At 47.5% G+C, this 25,527-nt stretch overlaps 1 protein-coding gene across 1 annotated transcript in view; it reads right to left on the bottom strand.

Annotated features, from left to right (window-relative positions):
- SLC35F2 (solute carrier family 35 member F2) overlaps positions 1-14,156 on the bottom strand; it is a 44,124-nt gene extending 29,968 nt beyond the window's left edge. Inside the window, exon 1 of the mRNA XM_038762020.1 lies at positions 14,063-14,156. Coding sequence (XP_038617948.1) covers positions 14,063-14,097 — 35 coding nt within the window. The 5' untranslated portion in view covers positions 14,098-14,156. The remainder of the gene's footprint in view (positions 1-14,062) is intronic.
- Positions 14,157-25,527: the final 11,371 nt, after the last annotated feature.

Raw genomic sequence — 25,527 nt, 5'->3', positions numbered from 1 at the left:
AATAAATTGGAGAAAATATCAAGGAGAGGATCAGGACTTAAAGATGTGAACAGAGTTCAGGATAGGCCCAAACAGGGTAAATTTGGATGAACAGAGAAGAATTGTGGCCTGGTCGGCAGAACACGGACTTAGGAGTCCGAGGACCTGGGATCTAACCCCGACTCCGCCACCTGTCTGCTGTGCAACCTCGGGCAAGTTACTTCACTTGTCTGTGCCTCAGTTACCTCATCTGTAAAATGGGGATTAAGACTGGGAGCTGCACGTGGGACATGGACCAGGTCGAACCTCCTTATCTTTTATCTACCCAGATGCTTAACACAGTGCCTGGCACATAGTAAGTGCTCAACAGATGCCACAACTATGAATGATTATTTATGGCGATTCTTACCTAAGCCAAGGCAGTTCTGCAGGCTGAATACAACTTTTGTAGGCCTAATGAAGCAGCGTGGCTTATTGGAAAGAGCACAGGCTTGCGAGTCAGAGGTTGTGAGTTCTAATCCCAGCTCCACCACTTGTCAGCTGTGTGACTTTGGGTGAGCCACTTAACTTCTCTGTGCCTCAGTTATCTCATCTGTAAAATGGGGATTAAGACTGTGAGCCCACGTGGAACATCCTGACTACCTTGTATCTACGCCAGTGCTTAGAACAATGCTTGGCACACAGTAAGCGCTTAACAAATGCCATTATATTATTATTATTAACGGTTCTTGAACACTCTTTGTAGGTCTGAATCCATCTAATATATCTGGGGTTCATCTAATCAAAAACTCAGTTTCTGAGACCTCCTCAAAGCTGTCTGAAGCTTAAGGGAAATACTAAACTTTAACCCAATGACACGTACTCCTAAATATCTCTGCTGCTTTCTTTCCCCACCTCTCCACACAAATCTTTCATTACCTCATCTTTCAGTAAAAAAGATACCCAGTTAAGGAAAATAAATTCTGCAGCTGATTTGTTCATTCAATCTTATTTATTGAGTGCTTACTGTGTGCAGAGAACTATACTAAGCGCTTGAGAGAGTACAATATAACAATAAACAGACACATTCCTTTCTCACAACGAGTTGACTAGCAGTGAGGGATTTTTTTTTGCCTTTGAGTGAAATGATGAGACTAACCCACATTGAGTCATACAATAATCTCTACTCTTTGAACATAAGGCAGGCCTACGTTTTCAAGTCACACCTCAGTCTGCCAGTTGCTGTTTCCCATGAAAACGAATTGCTTGCTGGAGTTGTAATCAGCCAACTCTTAACTATTCAGCAGGTGGATTAACCACATTCTTTGCTTTTCCTCCTTCTCCCTTCTGCTATCTGTCTTATGGCTATCTCTTCTCCCTGATACTTCCAAAGAAGAGCAGATTTTCATCTTGAAACTTCCAATAGTTTGCTACCTGATATGATCTCTGGTTGTGGGGAAGAGGCCTGATGCATTACCACTAAACAGCTAATGGATAAAATGTGGTGGTGTTGTTTTTTCCCTGCATAATTAATTTATACTCTCCATCTCCCCTGATAACAGCATTGGCTGTTAACAGAAACAGTTAACATGGATTTACAGGCATACCACGATATTCTTCCTCAGCCTCCTCTGATCCTGAGAGACAATCCCACACAAATGTGCACTGCTGCTCCCGGGGACCCATTGTGTGTTACTGCTAACCAGCCAAACCAGAAAAACGAGAGTAGGGTTTATGAAGAGCAAACACTCTCCTCCTTTTCGGCATCACAGCTGAATAGCGACTTCCAAAGAGAGAGAAAGAGGGAGAGATTGTGTGTGTTTGTATGTGGGTGTCTGTTTGAATGTGCCTGTAAGGGTCTATATATTAGATCTTCATAGTCTGACCCATATTCACGAGATCTCTCCATCAACAGCGTCTTTGAATGTGAAGTACCGCAAGCTTCAAACCCGCCCCTGCACTCCACTCCAGAAATGCTGCGTAGTCTTGTTCCCCCCAAAAAAACAGGCCTGGAGACTCTCCCTCTAATCCCTAGATCTCAACTAATTGCCATATGTTAGGGGATTCATCACTCAATCTCTCTGGGCCCCAATTTCTTTATCTGCAAGTCAACAGAAACAATAATAATGAGAAGCAGCGAGGCTTAGTGGCAAGAGCACGGGCTTGGGAGTCAGAAGATGTGAGTTCTAATCCCTGCTCCAGAACTCGTCTGCTGTGTGACCTTGGGCAAGCCACTTGACTTCTCTGTGCCTCAGTTACCTCAACTGGAAAACGGGGATGAAGACTGTGAGCCTCACGTGGGATAAACTGATTACCTTGTATCTACCCCAATGCTTGGTACATAGTAAGTGCTTAACAAATACCATCATTATTATTATTATTACTACAAATAACTTCAAGATCACTTGTCCTATCCAGTTTTGACTACTGTACCAGTCTCCTCACTGACCTCCCAGCCTCCTGTCTCTCCCCACTCCAGTCATACTTCACTCTGCTACCTGGATCATTTTCCTACAAAAACGTTCAGGTCACGTTACCCCACTCCTCAAGAAACTCCAGTGGTTGCCCAACCACCTCCTCATCAAAGAGAAACTCCTCACCATTGGGTCTTTAAAGCACTCAACCACCTTACCCCCTCCTACCTCACCTTGCTACTCTCTCACTACAACCCAGCTGTATATGTCACTCCTCCAATGCTAACTTTCCCACTATACCTCAATCTTGTCTATCTCACGGACGATCTCTCACCCAAATCTGGCCTCTGTCCTGGAACGCCCTCCCTCCTCATATCTGACAGTGACTCTTCCCCTCATCAAAGCCTTAATGAAGGCCCATCTCCTCCAAGAGGCCTTCCCTGACTAAGCCCACCTTTCCTCTTCTCCCACTCCCTTCTGCATCACTTTGACTCTCTCCCTTCATTCATTCCCTCTTCCAGCCCCACAGCACTTATGTACGCATCTGTAATTTATTTATTTATATTAATATCTGTCTCCCCCTCTACACTGTAAGCTCATTGTGGACAGGGAATGTGTGTTTATTGTTGTATTCTCCCAAGCGCTTAGTACAGTGCTCTGCACACAGTAAGCGCTTAATAAATACAATTGACTGACTGACAGAAAGGAGATCCAACACCTCTCACAAACTATCGGTGCTTTTTAGCTTTGAGCTTTTTAGAAAAGAGCACTCTGTAAGTACAAAGTACTTATTATAAAACTACTATGACGATCTTAATCAGCAATACTCCAGGTGACTGAGATCATTCAGTGATCAGTAAAGTATATTAAAGTATATTATCTTTACTGAGCTTTGAAGGAACTCAGTCACCTAGTAATATCTTTATAGAGAACTCTTCCCCACTCTCCGCCAACTTGGAGATTTTTATAAAATGAAATTATAGAGACCACAAGAAACAGTGCGGACTAGTGGACAGAGAACAGGCCTGAGAGTCATGAAGGAGCTGGGTTCTAATCCCTGCTCCTCTATTTGTCTGCTCTATGACCTAGAGTGCATCCTTTAACTTCTCTGGCCCTCAGTTACCTCATTTGTAAAATGGACTGTGTCCAGCCTGATTAGCTTGTATCTACCCCAGTGCTTAATACAGTGCCTGCTCATGATAAGCCCTTAACAAATGCCATAAAAAAACTAAAGAGAAGACAAGAAAGAAAATTTAAAAAATAACTAATTCAGGAGTGGCAAGACAGAAGTAGTTAGGCCAAACACAGCAACGGTAATTTTTTCTGGATAACATCCCTGAATAATGGGAGGTTTTGAAAAATGGAGGCTACTTAGGTCTGTCTTGCTTTATGCTGTCAGAGTCTGACCCATAGCGACATCACGGACACATCTCTCCCAGAACGCCCTGCCTCCATCTGCAATCGTTCTGGTAGTGGATCCAGAGAGTTTTCTCGGTAAAAATAAGGAAGTGGTTTACCACTGCCGCCTTCCAAGCAGTAAATTTGCGTCTCTGCCTTCGACTCTCTCCCTTGCTGCTGTTGCCCAGTGCAGGGGAGTTTTAAAAGTTACACTCCTAAACTTCACTCTTTGGAGGCAGAAAGTTCAACCGGGCAGCTCCAGCCCGGCCTGGCTGTTGGAGCAACAGTGCACTGCACACAGTAAGCGCTCAATAAATACGATTGAATGAATATTCATTCATTCAATCGTATTTATTGACCAGCAGCAGGTTGGTGAGTCACGGTGGAGCCATCAGATCATCCCTCTCCAGAAGTGGGAACCCCCCTTCTTTGGTTTTGCTTAGGGGGGATCCCTACAGGCCAATGTCACTACTCTATCCACATCACCATATGCCCTCTAGAAGACTTGCAAACTGTCCATCCTGACTCCCTTGTTTCCCTCCTCATACTGGTAGAAGAAGTGGTGTGGTCAAGTTGATAGATCACAGGCCTGGGAGTCAGAAGGACCTGGGTTCTAATCCTGGCTCTGCCTCTTATCTGCTGTGGGACGTTGGGTAAGTCACCTAACTTTGCTGTGCCTCGGCTACCTCATCTGTAAAATGAGAATTAATACCATAAGCTCCGTATGGGACATAATAATAATAATAATGGCATTTATTAAGCGCTTACTAAGTGCAAATCAATCAATGAATCAATCATATTTATTGAGCGCTTACTGTGTGCAGAGCACTGTACTAAGCACTTGGGAAGTACAAGTTGGCAACATATAGAAACAGTCCCTACCCAACAGTGGGCTCAAAGCACTGTTCTAAGCACTGGGGAGGTTACAAGGTGATCAGGTTGTCCCACGAAGGGCTTACAGTCTTCATCCCCATTTTACAGATGAGGGAACTGAAGCCCAGAGAGGTTAAGTGACTTGCCCAAAGTCACACAGCTGACAATTGGCAGATCCAGGATTCAAACCCATGATCTCTGACTGCAAAGCTCGTGCTCTTTTCCACTGAACCACCCTGGACACGGACTGTGTCCAGTTTAATTAGCTTGTAACTACTTCAGTGTTTAGTACAGCATCTGGAGTAAAATAAGCACTTCACAAATGCCATTAAAAAAAGAAGCAGTGTTCAAAAACTGTGTGGTGAGTTGGATTGTAATTTAGATATCTAGCCTGTGAAATTAAATTTAGCCTAAGAAATTAAAATCCCTGTCTCTCACAGGCTGGTTCTGGAGAAAATCATTTACCTACTTAGTACTTCTATTTCCTCACTAGAAAGATGTAGATAACGATAAGTAATACAGTGAAGGGTTTTGCTGTGGAGAATAACTAAAAATGTTCCATTTAACTAAAAGACCAATGTAGAAGTTAAATAATAATAATGTAGTAATGGCATCTTTCAAACTACTCTCTTTCTCCCACCCAGGCTCAAGTAACTTCTAGCTGATCGGGTGCTTCTTAGCACAGCAAAGGATTTCACTTGATGTTGAAGTAAATGACAGAAGTCAATCTCGTCTCTCTCCCTGTTGACTCCTCACTGGCATCCTTCCTCCTTCATATCCAAATGATCACTAACTCTCCTCATCTTCGAAGCGCGCCTAAAAAAAATAAAACCTATCTCCTCCAGGAAGCCTTCCCTAACTAACCTCTTCCTCCCTCTTCCAAATTGGCCCATAACCCCTATGTGGTTTGACAGCCAACCCTCACTCTTGACCCTCTCACCCCCAAACACTTCCATACATCTTAAACTTTGCCGTCTCCCCTCTCTGTTATTTATTTTAATGTCAGTCCTCCCAACCCGACAGTAAGCTCCTTCCCCTTCAGGGCACAACTCATGTTGTACAGAGCTGTGCGCGCAGTAAAGCGCTCAATAATACCGACTGATCGATTCCGCCAACACTTAACTGTGCTTTGCTCACAGTAAGAACCGGATGGGTCTCATGAAAATAAGATGGCTGGAGAGTAGTTCGCTCTTCTGCTTTTTCCTCTCCTCCTTCATTAGGCGGGGAGAGCGAGCAGACGGACCTGAACTTGAACAGATTTCACCCAAAGAGCCAAAGAAGGCGTTGCATCCCACCAATGAAGCTGGAAAGGTTTTTTTTTCCCCCCACAAGCCTTTTTCAGTTTAAAGAGGAAGAAACGGAGTGCAGAAACACTGAGGGGGAGGCAACAGGGATCCTTCCCAACATTCCGAAAGCTTGTATAACAATTATGGTTTTTACTGTTTACTATGTGCTAAGTGCTGTATTAAGCGCTGGGGTAGAATATGGTAATCAGGTTGGACACAGTCCCTTATAATAGTAATAATTATGCTATTTAAGTGCCAGGCACTGTACTAAGCACTGCGGTGGTTACAAACAAATCGGCTTGGACACGGTCCCTGTCCCACGTGGGGCTCACAGTCTCAATCCTCATTTTACGGAGGCACAGAGAAGTGAAGTGACTTGCCCAAGGTCACCCAGCAGACAAGAGGGGGAGCCAGAATTAGAATCCATGACTTTCTGACTTCCAGACTTCCCTTCTAGACTGTGAGCCCACTGTTGGGTAGGGACCGTCTCTATGTGTTGCCAACTTGTGCTTCCCAAGCGCTTAGTACAGTGCTCTGCACACAGTAAGCGCTCAATAAATAAGATTGATTGATTCCAGGCCTGTGCTCTATCATCTCCTATGCCATGCTGCTTCCACATGGGGCTCACAGACTAAGGAGGAGGGTGTAGGATTTAATCCTCATTTTACAGATGAGGAAACAGATACAGAGAAGTTTAAGGGACTTCCCCCCAAAAATAATGATAATAATAATAATGATGATGGTATTTGTTAAGCGCTTACTATGTGCCAAGCACTGTTCTAAGCGATGGAGTAGATACAAGGTAATCAGGTTGCCCCACCTGGGGCTCACAGTCTTGATCCCCATTTGACAGATAAGGAAACAAATACAGAGAAGTTTAAGGGACTTCCCCCCAATAATAATAATAATAGTATTTGTTAAGCGCTTACTATGTGCCAAGCACTGTTCTAAGCGCTGCAGTAGATACAAGGTAATCAGGTTGCCCCACCTGGGGCTCACAGTCTTGATCCCCATTTGACAGATGAGGTAACTGGAGGCACAGAGAAGTTAAATGACTTCCCCCAAAGGCACACACCTGATAAGTGGCAGAGTCGGGATTAGAACCCATAACCTCTGACTCCCAAGCCCGGGCTCTTTCCACTAAGCCACGCTGCTTCTCAGCCTAGCCTAGCTTCTCTAAGCTCCTTGTGGACAAGGAACAAGTCCAGCAATTTTGTTGCATTGTACTCTCCCAAGTGTTTAGTACAGCTCTCTTCACACAGGAAGCACTCAATAAATACCACTGATTCATTGATTAACTGGCTTGCCCAAGGGCACACAACTGGCAAGTGGAAGACCTGGGGTTGGAACCCAGGTCCTCGGATTCCCAGATTCCCTCGGATTCTCTCTCCAGTAGGCCACGCTGCTTCTCATCTCTCGCGTTCTTGCATCCTTGGAAAAGCAGCATGCCCTAGTGGATAGAGCAAAGGCCTGGGAATCAGAAGGTCATAGGTTCTAATCCCGGGTAAGCCACTTACCTGCTGTGTGACCTCGGGTAAGTCACTTAACTCCTCTGTGCCTCAGTTACCTCATCTATAAAATGGGTCTGTGTCCAACCCGATGTACTTATATTCCCCGCCCATCCCCCAGTGTTCAGTACAGTGCCTGGCATAGTAAGCCTTTAACAAGTACCACAATTATTATTACTGTTATTACATAGCAAACGCTTAAATACCATTAAAAAAACCCTCTCAGTTTAGCACTACAGCCAATCTCTCTGACCATCCCTCAGAAGTCAAAAGCTTCCCAAACACCACGCATTTCTCCAGAATTCAGGTAGTGATTAGCGGTGTGGCTCAGTGGAAAGAGCCCAGGCTTGGGAGTCAGAGGTCATGAGTTCGAATCCCCACTCTGCCGCTTGTCGGCTGTGTGACTTTGGGAAAGTCACTTCACTTCTCTGGGCCTCAGTGACCTCATCTGTAAAATGGGGGTGAAGACTGTGAGCCCCACGGGGGACAACCTGATCACCTTGTATCCTCCCCAGAGCTTAGAACAGTGCTTGGCACATAGTAAGCGCTTAACAAATGCCATGATTGTTATTTATTTATTATTATTACCTGAGCGGCTGATTCTCCTTAATCAATCAATGAATGAGCGCTTACTATGCGCAAAGCCTAGAGGGTAATGTAGAACAGGATGGGCCGAGAGGTTCCCCGGCCATAAGGCAGGAGTTTGCGATGTGGGTTAGGCCCCGCCAACATCAGGCCCCACCGGCCCTACCGCAGGCCGCGGATGGGCAGAGCGGAGGAGGGACAGAGTGGAGGAGGGACAGAGCAGAGGGGCAGAGGAGGGGCAGAGCAGAGGGGCAGAGGAGGGGCAGAGCAGAGGAGGGGCAGAGTGGAGGGGCAGAGGAGGGACGGAGCAGAGGGGCAGTGGAGCAGAGGGGCAGTAGAGCAGAGGGGCAGAGGGGCAGTAGAGCAGAGGGGCAGAGCAGAGGAGGGACGGAGCAGAGGGGTGGCAGAGCAGAGGGGCAGAGGAGGGACAGAGCAGGGGGCAGAGCAGAGGAGGGACAGAGCAGGGGCGCAGAGCGAAGTGGCAGAGCCGAGCGAGGGACAGAGTGGAGCGCGGGACAGAGCAGAGAGGAGGGACAGAGTAGCAGAGGGACAGAGCGGAGGGGGGACAGAGCGGAGGGGGGACAGAGCGGAGGGGCAGAGCAGAGGAGGGATAGAGCGAAGTGTCAGAGCAGAGGAGGGAAAGAGCAGAGGGGCAGAGCAGAGGAGGGACAGAGCGAAGTGGCAGAGCGGAGCAAGGGACAGAGCGGAGGAGGGACAGAGCGGAGGAGGGACAGGGCAGAGGAGGGACAGGGCAGAGGAGGGACAGGGCAGAGGAGGGATAGAGCGAAGTGTCAGAGCAGAGGAGGGAAAGAGCAGAGGATGGGCAGAGGAGGGACAGAGCAGAGGGGCAGAGCAGAGGAGGGACAGAGCGAAGTGTCAGAGCAGAGGAGGGAAAGAGCAGAGGATGGGCAGAGGAGGGACAGAGCAGAGGGGCAGAGCAGAGGAGGGACAGAGCGAAGTGGCAGAGCGGAGCAAGGGACAGAGCGGAGGAGGGACAGAGCGGAGGAGGGACAGGGCAGAGGAGGGACAGGGCAGAGGAGGGACAGGGCAGAGGAGGGATAGAGCGAAGTGTCAGAGCAGAGGAGGGAAAGAGCAGAGGATGGGCAGAGGAGGGACAGAGCAGAGGGGCAGAGCAGAGGAGGGACAGAGCGAAGTGGCAGAGTGGAGCAAGGGACAGAGCGGAGGAGGGACAGAGCGGAGGAGGGACAGGGCAGAGGAGGGACAGGGCAGAGGAGGGACAGGGCAGAGGAGGGACAGGGCAGAGGAGGGATAGAGCAAAGTGTCAGAGCAGAGGAGGGAAAGAGCAGAGGATGGGCAGAGGAGGGACAGAGCAGAGGAGGGACAGAGCGAAGTGGCAGAGTGGAGCAAGGGACAGAGCGGAGGAGGGACAGAGCGGAGGAGGGACAGGGCAGAGGAGGGACAGGGCAGAGGAGGGACAGGGCAGAGGAGGGACAGGGCAGAGGGGCAGAGCAGAGGAGGGGCAGAGCAGAGGAGGGACAGAGCAGAGGAGGGACAGAGCAGAGGAGGGACAGGGCAGAGGAGGGACAGAGCAGAGGAGGGACAGAGCAGAGGAGGGACAGGGCAGAGGAGGGACAGAGTAGAGGAGGGACAGGGCAGAGGAGGGACAGGGCAGAGGAGGGACAGAGCGGAGGGGGGACAGAGCGGAGGAGGGGCTGAGTAGAGGAGGGGCACAGCAGACGACAGGAGGGGCAGACAGGTGCTTCTCGGGCCCCCGCCCCCGATGGGCAGGCCGGGGGGGGCGGGGGGCCCGCCAGCGCGCTGACAGTGCCCGGCCCTGGTACCCACAACGGCATCGGACCCCAACGTGGCTCAGTGGAAGGAGCAGGGCTTGGTTGTCCTAGGTCGTGGGTTCTAATCCCGCCTCCTCCAACTGTCAGCTGTGTGACTTTGGGCAAGTCACTTCACTTCTGTGCCTCAGTTCCCTCACCTGTAAAATGGGGATTAAGACTGTGAGCCCCGCGTGGGACACCCTGATCACCCTGTATCCCCCCCAGCGCTTAGAACAGTGCTTTGCACATAGTGAGCGCTTAACAAATACCACCGCCATTATTTTTATTACATTACGGGCGGCGCCGGGGGCAGGGGAGACGACTGAGGGGGGACATCGGGGGAACACTAGGGGGAGGAGCACTGGGGGGAGCACTGGGGGAGTAGGTGGAGGAGCACCGGGGAGGAATTGAGAGGGAGCACGTGGAAGAGCACCGGGAGGCACTGAGGGGAAGCACGTGCAGCAGCACCGGGGGATCACTGGAAGGGAGGAGCACCGGGGGGGGGCATCGGGAGAGTACTAGGGGAGCAGCCCGTTGTTGGGTAGGGACCGGCTCTATCTGCTGCCGATTTGTACTTCCCAAGCGCTTAGTCCAGTGCTCTGCACACAGTAAGCGCTCAAATACGATTGAATGAATGAATGAACGGGGGGCGGGGAGAGCACCGGGGGAGGAGCACTCAGGGAGCACTAAAGGGGTTGGGTGGGAGCATCGGGGGAGCAGCAGCCGGGGACACATGGGGGAGCACTGCCGGAGGAGCACCCGGGGAGCACCGGGAGGGCATTGGGTGGGAGCATCGGGGGAGGAGCTCCCGGGGAACACATGGGGGAGCACAGGAGGAGGAGCACCCGGGGAGCACCGGGGGGGCATTGGGTGGGAGCATCGGGGGAGGAGGAGCTCCCGGGGAACACATGGGGGAACACAGGAGGAGGAGCACCCAGGGAGCACCCAGAGGGGAGCATTAGGTGGGAGCATCGGGAGAGGAGCACCCGGGGAACACATGGGGGAGCACCCGGGGAAGCATTGGGTGGGAGCATCGGGGGAAGAGCTCCCGGGGAATACATGGGGGAGCACCCGAGGAGGAGCACCGGGGAGCATTAGGTGGGAGCATCAGGGGAGGAGCACCGAGGGGGAGCACCCTGGGAAGCATTGGGTGGGAGCATCGGGGGAAGAGCTCCCGGGGAACAAATGGGGGAGCACCGGAGGAGGAGCACCCGGGGAGCACCGGGGGCGGGGGGGGAGCTCCCAGGGAACACATGGGGGAGCATCGGGGGAGGAACTCCCGGGGAACACATGGAGGGCACCGGAGGCGGAACACATGGGAGAGCACGTGGGGGAGCATATGGGGGAGCATCGGGAGAGCAGCGGGCTTGATGCCGTGTGTGTGTGTGTGTGTGTGTGTGTGTGTGTGTATGTAGGTACTCACCAGGTGAAGAGCTTGTGTGCGATCCTGAGCAGGAGCCCCCCGGGCCCGGCCCCGGCCCCCCGGTCCGCCGAGCAGACCCCGGCCCCCGGCCCGGCCCCTGCGCCCCCTTCCATCGGCCCGGCGCGGCCCGGCTCGGGAGAGCGCGGCCCGGGGATCCCGGGAAGGACCGGACCCCTCCCCTCCTCTCCTCTTCCCTCCCCTCCTCTCCTCTTCCCTCCCCTCCTCTCCTCTTCCCTCCCCTCCTCTCCTCTTCCCTGCCCTCCTCTCCTCTTCCCTCCCCTCTCTCTCCTCTCCTCTCCTCCCCTTCCTTCCCTCCCACCTCCCCCGGAGCGGGCGGTGCTTTCCCGCTCGCTCAGCCTCCTTAAAGCCGCCCAAAGGAGCCGGCCCCCGGCCCCGTCTCCGTCTCCCTTTGGGTCTCTCTTCTCTCCCCTCTGTCTCCTCCTCCCCTCCTCTCTTCTCTCACTCTCTCCCCCTCCCCCTCTCTTCCTCTTCCCCCTTTCCTCTCTCTCCCGGCACCTTTCCCCTCTCTCTGTCTCCCCTCCCTCTGTCTCCCCCTCTCCCTCCTCTCTCCCCCCCCCACTCCCCTTTCTCTCCCCTCCCCTCTCTTCTCTCCCTCCTTCCCTCCCTCTTCCTTCTTTCCCCTCCCCTCCTCTTTCTCTCCCCCTTTCTTCTCTCTTCTCCCCTCTTCCTGTCTCCCCCCTTTCCCTCTACTCTCCTCTCTTCCTTCTCCCCCTTCCCTCTCTTCTCTCCCTTCCCTCTCTTCTCTCCCTTCCCTCTCTTCTCTCCCTTCCCTCTCTTCTCTCCCTTCCCTCTCTTCTCTCCCTTTCCCTCCCTCTTCTCTCTCTCCCTCTTCCCTTCTCTCCCTTCCCTCTCTTCTCTCCCTTTCCCTCCCTCTTCTCTCCTCTCCCTCTTCCTTCTCACCCCTCCCCTCTCCCTTTCTTCTTCTTCCCCTTTTCCTCTCTCTCACCCCTTCTCTCCCCTCCCCTCTTCTCTGCCTTTTCCTTTTCCTTTCCTTCCCTCTCCCTCTTCTTTCCCCTCTTCCTTCTCTTTCTCTTCGTTCTCTCCCCCCCTTCTGTCCCCTTCTTCCCCCTTCCTCTCCGTGTGTCTTCCTCTCCCCTCCTCCTTCCTGTGCCTTGCTCCTTCTTGCAGCAAATCATTAACAATCGGGAGAGGAGAGCCAGGCGATCCATTTGCAGATTACTCCACTGTCACCTAAAGAGGGGGGTGGGGGTGGGGGGAGTGACCCGGCAGAAGAGGGAGAAAGCACGAAGACCACCCCCTTACTTCTGCTGCCTCTCCGGACCTGGGTAGGGGGGACGGCCAACGAACCTTTCATTTTTATTTTTTTTAGGCCTCCTAATTACTATCAGCAAACGAGGGCATGTCAGAATTGTTTTTCTTCTGCCCACGATTTCTTAGCAGATCATCTGTAGGCAGGGAACGTGCTTGCCAACTCTGTTCTATTGGGCTCTCCTCAGTGCTTAGTGGAGTGCTCTGCGTACAGTAATTGCCCAATAAATAATAATAATAATAATAAAGGTATTTGTTAAGCGCTTACTATGTTCTAAGCGCTGGGGAGGTTACAAGGTGATCAGGTTGTCCCACGGGGGGCTCACAGTTTTAATCCCCATTTTCCAGATGAAGCACAGAGATGTTAAGTGACTTGCCCAAAGTTACACAGCTGACAGTTGGAGGAGTCGGAATTTGAACCCGTGACCTCTGACTCCAAAGCCAGTGCTCTTTCCACTGAGCCACGCTGCTTCTCCCTAAATGCTACTGACTGACTGATTAATCTGCCACGCGCCTTCGGTGCGGAGGATACGGGACTGGGAATCAAGAGACTTAGGTTTCTAAAAATAATAACTGTGGTATTCGTTAAGCGCTTACTATGTCCAGGTACTGAACTAAGCGCCGGGGTGGATACGAGAAAATGGGATTGGACAACTGTCCCTGTCCCGCTTGGGGCTCTCAGTCTCCATCTCTATTTTACAGATGAGAGAACTGAGGCCCAGAGAAGTCAAGTGACTGTCAGCAGGTCACCCAGCGGTTCTCACCCTGGCTCTTCCACTTGCCTGCTGTGCGACCTTGGGCAAATCGCTTAACCTCTCGGAGCCTCAGGTGCCTCGTGGAAAATAGCAACTCTAAATCCCAGTTCTCCCCACCCCCCACCCCGGCCCTGCCTTTAGATTGGGAACTCCTTGTAGTTATAGACTGTAACCGAACTGATTGTGCTTTATCTGCCCCAATACTTAGCACAAAATAAGTGCTTGACAAATACAACCATTATCATTATTATGCACGAGCGACTTCTCCCCAGCCAGGATTTAATCCTTTTCCTGATCTCCCCAATCTCCCTCTCCCTGCGGTATTTGCCAAAAGGCAGCGCCTAGGGAAACTTGGGCCTTTGTCATGTATTTATTTTCCTTTCCAAATATGAAGAATACCCTGAAAGGAGACGGAAAACATTTCTCTGAAGTGAAGCATGGGGTGTTCCCTTCCTCTTGAATGTTTTTTAGCTTGCCCCTCATTATTCAAGTTGTGTCAAGCTGTGACAGCGTGAAAGGGAGGCGAGGTTGCCAACTCTCTAGGCACTAATGCCCGAGTTATCCATCGGAATGGCTCTCCTTTAATGAGGCAGGGGGCAGGGAACAGTCTCAAGACCCTTGGGCAATGGGGCCTAAAGGGACTGCCATCTCCTTTCTTTTTCAGATCCTTCCCAGGACAAGAAGTACTCAGGAGTTCTGCAAGTTCTCCCCCCTCCCACCCCCAACCAACTCCCAGGGAGAATCGTGGGGATCTGAGTCCCTCTCCTCCTGAATTCACTCACCCCCAGAATGGCTTGGAAAACAGAGGTTTGACCATTTTGCTCCTGGACTCCCTCTTCCACTTGGAAAAAGAGGTTGTGGAAACTTTCACAAGCCAAGAGATTGGCAACTCTGAAGAGAAGGATGCGTCCAGTCAGAAGTGTGCAATAAGAACACGGTATTATTTCCATCTCACCTATTAAATTTCACAATGAGAAAACAGGAGACGAAGTAGGCATGGAGTTAACTCTGGTGAGTTAGAGGGACGAAATCATTTGCACTTATAGAACTCGAGGTGATTTTCTCGTTTTTAATGGGACCCAGGAGCGAATGCTTTGCATTTGTGAAAGGTGAGATGTGATGGAACTACCAAAACAAAATAAAAAAAACCAGAACAACAGAGGATAAAATGCCACCCGTGGGGCTTTATTCTCCAACTTAGTAGTAATTTAAATCATCAATAAATCAATCCAATGTATTTGTTGAACACTTACCGTATGCAGAGCATTGTACTGAGCACTACGATGAAACAGTTGGTAGACACATATTTATTACTCTATTTACTCTATTTATTTATTTATTTATTTTACTTGTACATTTCTATCCTATTTATTTTATTTTGTTGGTATGTTTGGTTTTGTTCTCTGTCTCCCCCTTTTAGACTGTGAGCCCACTGTTGGGTAGGGACTGTCTCTATGTGTTGCCAATTTGTACTTCCCAAGCGCTTAGTACAGTGCTCTGCACATAGTAAGTGCTCAATAAATACGATTGATTGATTGATTGATTCCCTGCCCATAACGAGTTTGCAGTTCAGAGGGGGATGTAAACATTATGAGGTAAAAATAGAAAAATGTTTTTATTTGCCAAAGAGTAGAACGGCAGGAGGGTGGGGCAAAAGAGAAGGGGAAGAGGGGAAAAGCTGCTTCTCTGTGAGTAAATTCTGTAATAATACCTGTGAGATTAGGTGAGCACTCACTATGTGTCAAGCACTGTTCTAAGGCTCTGGGGTGTATTCAAATAAATCAGGCTAGACACAGTCCTTGACCCACAAGAGGTTTACAGTGTAAGCAGGAGGGAGAACAGGTGTTGAATCCCCATTTTACACATGAAGAATCTGAAGGCCAGAGAAGTTCAGTGAATTTTTTTAATGGCATTTGTTAAGTGCCTACTATATGTCAAATACTCTTCAAAACGCTGGGGTAGATGCGCATTACTTAGGTTGGACCAAGTCCTGGGCGCACATGGGGCTCACAGTCTTAATAATAATGATGGCATTTATTAAGCGCTTACTATGTGCAAAGCACTGTTCTAAGTGCTGGGGGGGGATACAAAGTGATCAGGTTGTCCCACGTGGGGCTCACAGTCTTCATCCCCATTTTACAGATGAGGTAACTGAGGCACAGAGAAGTTAAGTGGCTTGCCCAAAGTCACACAGCTGACAAGTGGCAGGGCCGGGATTTGAACCCATGACCTGTGACTCCAAAGCCCGTGCTCTTTTCCGCTGAGCCCCGCTGCTTCTCATATGGATAAGGTAACTGAGGCACAGAGAAGTTCAGTGACTTGTCCCAGGTCACACAGCAGGCGATTGGCAGAACTGGGATTAGAACCCAGGTCCTCTAACTCCCAGGCCTGGGCTCTATACACTAGGCCACGCAGCTCCTCAACTGCGCTGGAGGGGATGAAATGCCCTTCCCCGCCCTCCTCTTCCCTTTGCAGGGACAGTGACACAGATTGAGCTGTCTGATTGCATTCCAAAGTCTGCCAGTGTTAGTTACCACACTGATACTGATCAGACCATGTTCTCTCTGTCATTTGATCTCTTTTATGCCCCAGGAATTTTTTGTCCTCGAAGAGTTCATTGTGTTCGATTCCAGTTTTTTATGTTTGCGGGTTTTAAAGTTTCCTTTAAATTTCACATTGCCAAACTTCTGGATGGGTATTCCCCTCTGCTGAAACTGAGGTGAAGTCCCAGTGAACAATTCTGTCTTTTTTAAATCACTCTTCCAAACATAGCTAACTGTCCTGAGAAAAGTTCACCGTGTCTCAGGCGAAATCTCCATATTTGTTGTTTCGGAGCTGTGTTACGAATTCCAAGCACAATCAGACCTTTCTTCAGACCACAAGGCATCAAACAAGAACATACGAATTGATTTAAGGCCTACAGGGAAAATATTGACATCAAAAAAAAGGAGAATAAATAACGACTCTGTAGCTCTTCTACTCAGCTCATCTGTAAAATGGGGATTATATTATGTGCCCCATGTGGGATGTGGACTGCGTCCAACCTTATTGGCTTGTATCTACACTAGTGCTTAGAACAGTGCACCTCAACAGTGCTGGCTCTACACTTGGGGAAAACCAGGCAATTGCATAAAGCATAATTTGGCTAGAGACGCCTTTTTTCCTCTTTCTAACTGAAGCTTCTCACCTCGTGGTTCAACTAGGTGAAGTCAGAGGGCCATCACAAACGTTCGCTTGTCCAGGAAAGGTTTTATTTGCCCCTTTTTTGTCCTATTTGCCTTGCCCTCCTCCATTGCCTTTTTCAATTTCCCGGGTCCCTTGTCTTAATCCTCTGTCCCTGGGCTCTGAGGCCCTTATCCAATCCCCCTCCTCCCACGCCATCCGCTAAATGGGATGGGGAAGCAGTGGACTCATGCTTGGCCTCTTTACCAGCATCCCCCAGCTTCGAGAGTCCTGGAAACGGCCGGCTGGAAGGGAGCCACTAAATTGGAAATTCCTCCCGCTAGGTTCTACGCTCCTTGAGGGCAGGGATCATGTCTCCCAACTCTATTTGTTGTACTCTCCCAAATGCTCAGTGCAGGGCTCCGCACAGAATAATCACAGAGAAGCTGGGAGTTGGAAGGACTTGGCTTCTAGTCCAGGCTCCGTCACTCGTCTGTTGTGTGGCCTTGGGCAAGTCACCTAATTTCTCTGTGCCTCAGTTAGCTCCTCTGTAAAATGGGGATTATGATTGTGTGCCCCATGTGGGATGTGGACTGCGTCCAACCTTATTAGCTTGTATCTACCCTAGTGCTTAGAACAGTGCCCGGCACATAAAACGCACTTAACAAATGCCATAATAAATACTCCATAAATACTACTGATTCACTGATTAATTGATTGAACAACACAGGAGGAAAGGGATGGGGTGGCCACAGAAGAGACGGGTTTGGTGAGCTCTGTCAGGTCATTTAGCCAACCGGTGATGTAACCACGATTTTAACTAAATGGTAATTGTGGTTTCTGTTCAACACGTACCATGTGCCAAGCACTGGGCTAAACACTGGGGTAGATACAGGATAATAAGATTGGATATAGCCCCTGTCCCACACAGTGCTCAAAGATTCAATGCTGGAAGCTAGAGCACGTATTATGGTGCGGAAACTGAAAATAAAGTGAGGGAAGAGATAAAACAGAAATAGAGTGACTCGTTACCTGTAGATTCCACCGTGAGAGACTGCATGGAATTTGGGGGAAGTTGAGATTTCTAGAGCGGGTTGGAGATTACAGTTAAAATCTCTCAGCCACCAGCAACGCAATCTGGGAAGGATTCCTGTTCCCCCAAATCTGTAATGTGTGTCAGCCCGAATGGAAATAGAGTAAGAAGAACTAATACTAGTATGCAAAGGGAAAAAGAAATATGGGAGAATTCAGGTCCATTAAAAAGATGGAGTGGGTCACGAAATAGATAATGACTCTAATGGCTGAAACACTCAAGCTCTTTTGAAGAACTGCCAAGCAAAAGTTAAAAAAAAAAAAAAGAAGCTTGGATATTTGGGATGTAATGGGGCACCTTTAAAAAGCACTGTTGTTGAAAAAGTAGGTAAGTAAGCACTCGGGAAACTTTTGGCATCTAGAAATCAGTCGTCATAAACAATATTTTCAGTGGAGGGTGAACTTCCAGTCTTTACCAAACTGCTGACCATTATTTCTCGAAAGTACTGAAAAACTCTAGCGAAGGATTTTCAAGGCTAATTCAGAAGCATTTTGCATCAATTTAAGTCTTCTTAGCAAGCAATCTCTCCCAGTGATTCTTGTAAATCCTTCTGGGCCTTGCCCCAGTTGTCAGCAAAAATTAAATGACATAGGTACAGTGATCTATGATTTCATACCTTAATCTATTTTTACAAAATAGGCTTCAATATTTACTAATGCAGTATGAAATACTGTCATCAATAATTAAACAAAGTAACTAAATAATTGAAGCGCTGGTTAAAATAAATCGGCGAAATGCATTTTGGGTTAAGCGGACTTGAGTTGACGTTTGGGTTGACCAACTTACTCATTAATTTTCACTTCGAAAATCTTCCAAGTCATTAGCAAAAATTGGCACGGTCCACTAATAGAAATCGCAAGTACTTGATGGGAAGAAGAAGACTCGAAAGTCGTTTTTCTAAAAGATGGCTGGTAAATTAAATATGAGCGTGCAATAGAACAGCAGAACAGTCTGGCACACACGCACACACTTAGAAAGTTCTGATGGACAGTCTAATCATCCCATTCTATTTCAAAGCCTGCAACCAGCCATCTCACAGACTGTGATATAGGTCAGAGGAAGATCGGGGAAGAGGGTGTGAATTGTTCTGTACAATCCATCACCCATATATGACAAACAACTAAAGAGCACACCCTGCTTTTTTGTTCTTTTAAGGATGGTCGTTAAGCACTTACTATGTGCCAAGCACTGTACAAAGCACTGGAGTAGAGAGAAGATAATCAGGTTGGACACAGTCCCTGTTCCACATGGGGTTCGCCGTCTAAGGTGGAGAGAGAACAGGCACTGAATTCCCATTTTACAGCTGAGGAAACTGAGGCACGGAGAAGTGAAGAGACTGGCCAGAACTCACTGCTGTGAGTGGCAGAGCTGTCCAATATGGGGCTCACAGTCTTCATCCCCATTGTACAGATGAAATAACTGAGGCACAGAACAGTGAAGTGACTTGCCCGAGGTCACAAACAGCAGGCAAGTGACTTATCTATAAGATTATCAGGATAATGATAGAGGCACCTTCTAACATCCCTAGCATTCCCACTAGTGATCCATTATGGTGGTGTGTGTGTGTGTGTGTGGGGGGGGGTATCTGTGAATTTATCCAAACCTTCCTTATACCTACTAAGGAGCAGTGTGGTTTAGTGGAAAGAGCATGGAATCAGGAGGGCTGGGTCTAATCCTGACTCTGCCACTTGCCGGCTGTGTGACCTTGGGCAAGTCACTAAACCTCTCTGGGCCTTATCTGTAACATGGGAATTCAGTACCTGTTCCTCCTCTTAGACTGTGAGTCCCATGTGGGATTGGAACTCTGCTTAACTTGATTGTCTTGTATCTACCCCATCACTTAATTCAGTGGGTTTGTTTTTACTTCTACCGCCCTCACCCAAGCACTTAGTACAGTGCTCTGCTTATAGGTACTCAATAAATACTAATGATTAATTGATCTACACTGTGGAAAACTTTTACTGTACTCTCTCAAGCCTACTATAGTACTTTGCACTCTCTCTGTCTATTCTTGTTAAAATAACAGAGGGATAAAACTGAGCCCATTTATCTTCTTAAAAAACCTTTTTTAAAAAAGACACAGAGCGATTAACATCCACGTCTGGCCTCTGATTAAACACGGTTGGCCCCAACTCTGATGGTTGAGTAGCAGCGAGGCCTACTCAAAAGAGCCTGGGAGTCAGGGGACCTGGGTTCTAATCCTGGTTCTGCCATATACTTGCCATGTGACCTCAAGTGACTTAACTTCTTTGTGTCTCAGTTCCCTCGCCTGCCAAATGGGGATTCAATACCTGTTCTCCCTTCCTATTTCGACTGTGAGCCCCATGCACGACCTGATTAACTTGAATCTAGCGGAGAAGCAGCGTGGCTCAGTGGAGAGAGCACGGGCTTGGGAGTCAGAGGTCATGGGTTCAAATCCCGGCTCTACCAATTGTCAGTTGTGTGACCTTGGGCAAGTCACTTAGCTTCTCGGCGCCTCAGTTACCTCATCTGTAAAATGGGGGTGAATACTGTGAGCCCCACATGGGACAACCTGATCACCTTGTATCCCCCCCAGAACTCAGAACAGTGCTTTGTACATAGTAAGTGCTTAATCAACTTGTACTTCCCAAGCGCTTAGTACAGTGCTCTGCACACAGTAAGCGCTCAATAAACATGATTGAATGAATGAATGAACAAATGCCATCATTACTATTTTTAGTAGTACAATGCTTAATAATAGTCAGTCGATCATATTTATTGAATGCTTACTGTGTGCAAAGCACTCTACTAAGCTCTTGGGAATGTACAGTACAATAATATAACAGTCACATTCCCTGCCCACAACACGCTTACGGTCTAGAGTCTACCATAATAATTAATATTATGGTGCTTGTTAAGCACTTACTATGTGTCAAGGACTGCTCTAAGCACTGGGGAGATACAAATTAAGCGGGTTGGGCACAGTCCCTGTCCCACATGGGACGCAGTCTAAGCAGGATGGAGAACAGGTTTTACAGATAAGGAACAGAGAAACAGAGAAACTCACCCAAGGTCACACAGCAGACAAGTGGCCGAGCTGGGATTAGAATCCAGGTCCTTCTGACTCCCAGAACCCTGCTCTTTCTACTAGGCTACCCTGCTTCTCAATGTGCTTCTCTATGTGCACATCTCTGTGTGCTGGGCAAATAGTAAGTGTAATAAATACCACAACCATCATTATTAATATGCCCAGGACACTTAGCAAGAGAATGTGATGCTTGTGAGTGTGTGTTTGTGTGTGTTTGAAAGTCAGGTTAACCACTTACCTTGTTTTTTCTTATGTTGTCAAGTCGTCCCACCCACCCAGAGCGACTCCACGGACACATCTCTTCCAGGACACCCGCCTCCAGCTGCAAATGTTCTGGTAGAGGATCCACAATTCAAGTAAAAACTCAGCTCATGGCAGCAAAAACAATCTTGAAAAATCCCATTTTACTGCTTGGGGAGAAATAATAACAATAATAATAATAATAATTCTGGCATTTGTTAAGCGCTTACTGTGTGCCAAGCACTGTTCTAAGAGCTGGGGGGATACATGGTAATCAGGTTGTCCCATGTGGGGCTCACAGTCTCAATCCCCATTTTACTGATGAGGTAACTGAGGCACAGAGAATAATAATAATAATGATGGTATTTGCTAAGCGCTTACTATGTGCCAAGCACTATTCTAAGGACTGGGGTAGAAACCAGGTAATCAAGTTGTCCCACCATTATTATTAATAAATACCATTATCATTATTATTGTTATTACATGCAGAACACTGTATTAAGTGCTTGGGAGAGTACATAACAGAATATAACAGAATTAGCAGACCCGTTCCCTGCCCGTTATGAGCTTACATTAGTATGTTGCTAAAGTGTTATAGGACCTGAAGTAATCAAAATCATCTTTGTGAAAAATGGGAATGGTCCCCTCTGTGTCTCAAATTACCTATGTTTTGAAAGTTTGCAAAGATGCTGCAAACCAGTGCAAATAATCACTGGTGATCTAATGTACACGAATTTACTATCCTTCCAAATATAGAACTGGGTTCAATATACAAGGAATGAAAATATTAAGCAATGACAATTTGTATATTCAGTAATACGGAAATCGGAGCTTATTTTTGGCTTCACTGACATAATAAAATCAGAAATCAATCAGAAATAAAGTATAGCAATTAAATGGCATTATTAGGTGAATAAAAGCATGATGATATGTTATGCTGTTGGCACATTATAATGATTTTAACTTGCAAAAGTTTGGATATATGTCTCTTTCCATGCTCTGAAGAATAGGAAATAAAAATAAGACACTATTATAGAATATTTTATCTGGTTCTAAAGAGGAGTGACTTACCTTATTCTATTAGGTTCATCTCAGATGATTTTTTTTTTCATTTTCCAGAAAAACATTTGGCAGGTTCTTTAAAAATATATCCAGGTTACATGTAGATTACCTAGTCCAAAATGAAATGCTGCATCTTAGAAAAGCTAAGTGTTTCCAAATGAATAATTTGAGTCCAGGCATTCACTTCTGATGAGGTGAAAGGGTCTTGAAAATACTTCGGTAGATTGCCATTCAAAGGGAACTGGCGCCTGAAAGGATTTCAAATATGGAAAGGGGCCAAGCATTAAGCAGTGTGGTTCAGTGGAAAGAGCACGGGCTTGGGAGTCAAAGGTCATGGGTTCAAATTCCAGCTCTGTCTCTTGTCAGCTGTGTGACTTCGGGCGAGTCACTTCACTTCTCTGTGGCTCTGTTCCCTCATCTGTAAAATGGGGATGAAGACTGTGAGCCCCACATGGGACAACATGATCACCCTGTATCTTCCCCAGCGCTTAGAACAGCGCTTTGCACAAAGTAAGGGCTTAACAAATGCAATTATTGTTATTATTATATTGTTATAATGTACTCTCCCAAGCGCTTAGTACATTTTATTGCACACAGAAAGCACTCAATAAATATGACTCATTAACTCTTGTTATTATTATTCCCAAAAGCAGCATGGAATAATGGATAGAGCCTGGGCCAGGGAGTCAGAAGGACATGGCTTCATTCAATCAATCAATCAATCAATCAATCAATCAATCAATCGTATTTATTTATTCATTCATTTACTTGTATTTATTGAGCACTTACTGTGTGCAGAGCACTGTACTAAGCGTTTGGGAAAGTACAAATCGGCAATAGATAGGGGCGGTCCCTACTCAACAATGGGCTCACAGTCTAATCCCATCTAATTAGTCTAATCTAATGCTACTGAGAAGCAGTGTGGCTCTGGGGAAAGAGCCCGGGGTTTGTAGTCAGAGGTCGTGGGTTCAAATCTCATCTCTGCCAATTGTCAGCTGTGTGACTTTGGGCAAGTCACTTCACTTCCCTGGGCCTCAGTTCCCTCATCTGTAAAATGGGGATGAAGACTGTGAGGCCCCCCCCCCACATGGGACAATCTGATCACCTTGTAACTTCCCTAACGCTTTGAACAGTTATTTGTACATAGTACAGCGCTTAATAAATGCCGTTATTATTATAATCCTTGCTCCGCCACGTGTCTGCTGTGTGCCCTAGAGGTCATGGGTTCAAATCCCGCCTCCGCAGCTTGTCAGCTGTGTGACTTTGGGCATGTCACTTCACTTCTCTGGGCCTCTGTTCCCTCATCTGTAAAATGGGGATGAAGACTGTGAACCCCACGTGGGACAACCTGATCACCTTGTATCTTCCCCAGCGCTTAGAATATTCAGTCATTCATTCAATCGTATTTATTGAGCGCTTACTATGTGCAGAGCACTGTACTAAGTGCTAGGGAAGTACAAGTTGGCAACATCTAGAGACGGTCCCTACCCAACATTCATTCACTGCTTTGCAAAAAGTAAGAGCTTAACAAATGCCATCATTGCTATTATTATATTGTTATACTGTACTCTCCCAAGCGCTTAGTACAGTTTATTGCACACAGTAAGCACTCAATACAATAAATACGACTCAATAACTATTGTTATTATTATTCCCAGAAGCAGCATGGCATAATGGATAGAGCCCGGGCCTGGGAGTCAGAAGGACATGGCTTCATTCAATCAATCAATCAATCAATCAATCAATCGTACTTATTAATTCATTCATTCACTTTTATTTATTGAGCGCTTACTGTGTGCAGAGCACTGTACTAAGCGCTTGGGAAGTACAAATTGGCAACAGATAGGGGCAGTCCATACTCAACAATGTGTTCACAGTCTAATCCCGCCTAATTAGTCTAATCTAATGCTTCTGAGAAACTGTGTGGCTCTGGGGAAGGAGCCTGGGGTTTGTAGTCAGAGGTCCTGGGTTCAAATCCCGGCTCAGACACTTGTCAGCTGTGTGACTTTGGGCAAGTCACTTCACTTCTCTGGGCCTCAGTTCCCTCATCTGTAAAATGGGGATGAAGACTGTGAGCGCCCCGTGGGACAACCTGATCACCTTGTAACCTCCCTAATGCTTTGAACAGTTATTTGCACATAGTACAGCGCTTAATAAATGCCATTATTATTATAATCCTGGCTCTGCACTCTGCTACTTGGTGACCTAGAGGTCATGGGTTCAAATTCCACCTCCGCTGCTTGTCAGCTGTGTGACTTTGAGCGTGTCACTTCACTTCTCTGGGCCTCAGTTCCCTCCTCTGCAAAATGGGGATGAAGACTGAGCCCCCTGTGGGACAACGGGATCACCTTGTATCCTCCCCAGCGCTTAGAACAGTGCTTTGAACAAAGTAAGCGCTTAACAAATGCCATCATTGTTATTATTATATTGTTATACTGTACTCTCCCAAGTGCTTAGTACAGTTTATTGCACACAGTAAGCACTCAATAAATACAATAAATACGACTCAATAACTATCATTATTATTATTCCCAGAAGCAGCATGGCATAATGGATAGAGCCCAGGCCTGGGAGTCAGAAGGACCTGGTTTCATTCAATCAATCAATCAATCAATCGTATTTATTTATTTACTCATATTTATTGAGCGCTTACTGTGTGCATAGCACTGTACTAAGCGCTTGGGAAGTACAAATTGGCAACAGATAGGGGCGGTCCCTACTCAACAATGTGCTCACAGTCTAATCCCGCCTAATTAGTCCAATCTAATGCTTCTGAGAAACTGTGTGGCTCTGGGGAAAGAGTGCGGGGTTTGTAGTTAGAGGTCGTGGGTTCAAATCTTGGCTCTGCCAATTGTCAGCTATGTGACTTTGGGCAAGTCACTTCACTTCTCTGGGCCTCAGTTCCCTCATCTGTAAAATGGGGATGAAGACTGTGAGGCCCGCTCGTGGGACAACCTGATCACCTTGTAACCTCCCTAACGCTTTGAACAGTTATTTGCACATAATACAGCACTCAATAAATGCCACTATTATTATAATCTCGGCTCCTCCACTTGTCTGCTGTGTGACCTAGAGGTCATGGGTTCAAATCCCATCTCCGCCGCTTGTCAGCTGTGTGACTTTGGGCATGTCACTTCACTTCTCTGGGCCTCAGTTCCCTCCTCTGCAAAATGGGGATGAAGACTGAGCCCCCCGTGGGACAACCGGATCACCTTGTATCCTCCCCAGCACTCAGAACAGTGCTTTGCACAAAGTAAGCGCTTAACAAATGCCATCATTGTTATTATTATTGAACTGTTACACTGTACTCTCCCAAGCGCTTAGTACAGTTTATTGCACACAGTAAGCACTCAATAAATACAACTCAATAAATGTCGTTATTATTATTCCCAGAAGCAGCATGGCATAATGGATAGAGCCCGGGCCTGGGAGTCAGAAGGACCAGGCTTCATTCAATCAATCAATCAATCAGTCATATTTATTTATTCATTCATTCACTCATATTTATTGAGTGCCTACTGTGTGCAGAGCATTGTACTAAGCACTTGGGATGTACAAATCAGCAACAGATAGGGGCGGTCCCTACTCAACAACGGGCTCACAGTTTAATCCCGTGTAATTAGTCTAATCTAAGGATTCTG

The sequence above is a fragment of the Tachyglossus aculeatus genome, chromosome 20 (assembly GCF_015852505.1).
Source record: "Tachyglossus aculeatus isolate mTacAcu1 chromosome 20, mTacAcu1.pri, whole genome shotgun sequence".
Taxonomy (NCBI): domain Eukaryota; kingdom Metazoa; phylum Chordata; class Mammalia; order Monotremata; family Tachyglossidae; genus Tachyglossus; species Tachyglossus aculeatus.
The sequence above is the reverse complement of the archived record's forward strand: the minus strand, read 5'-3'. Positions and strand labels throughout refer to the sequence as shown.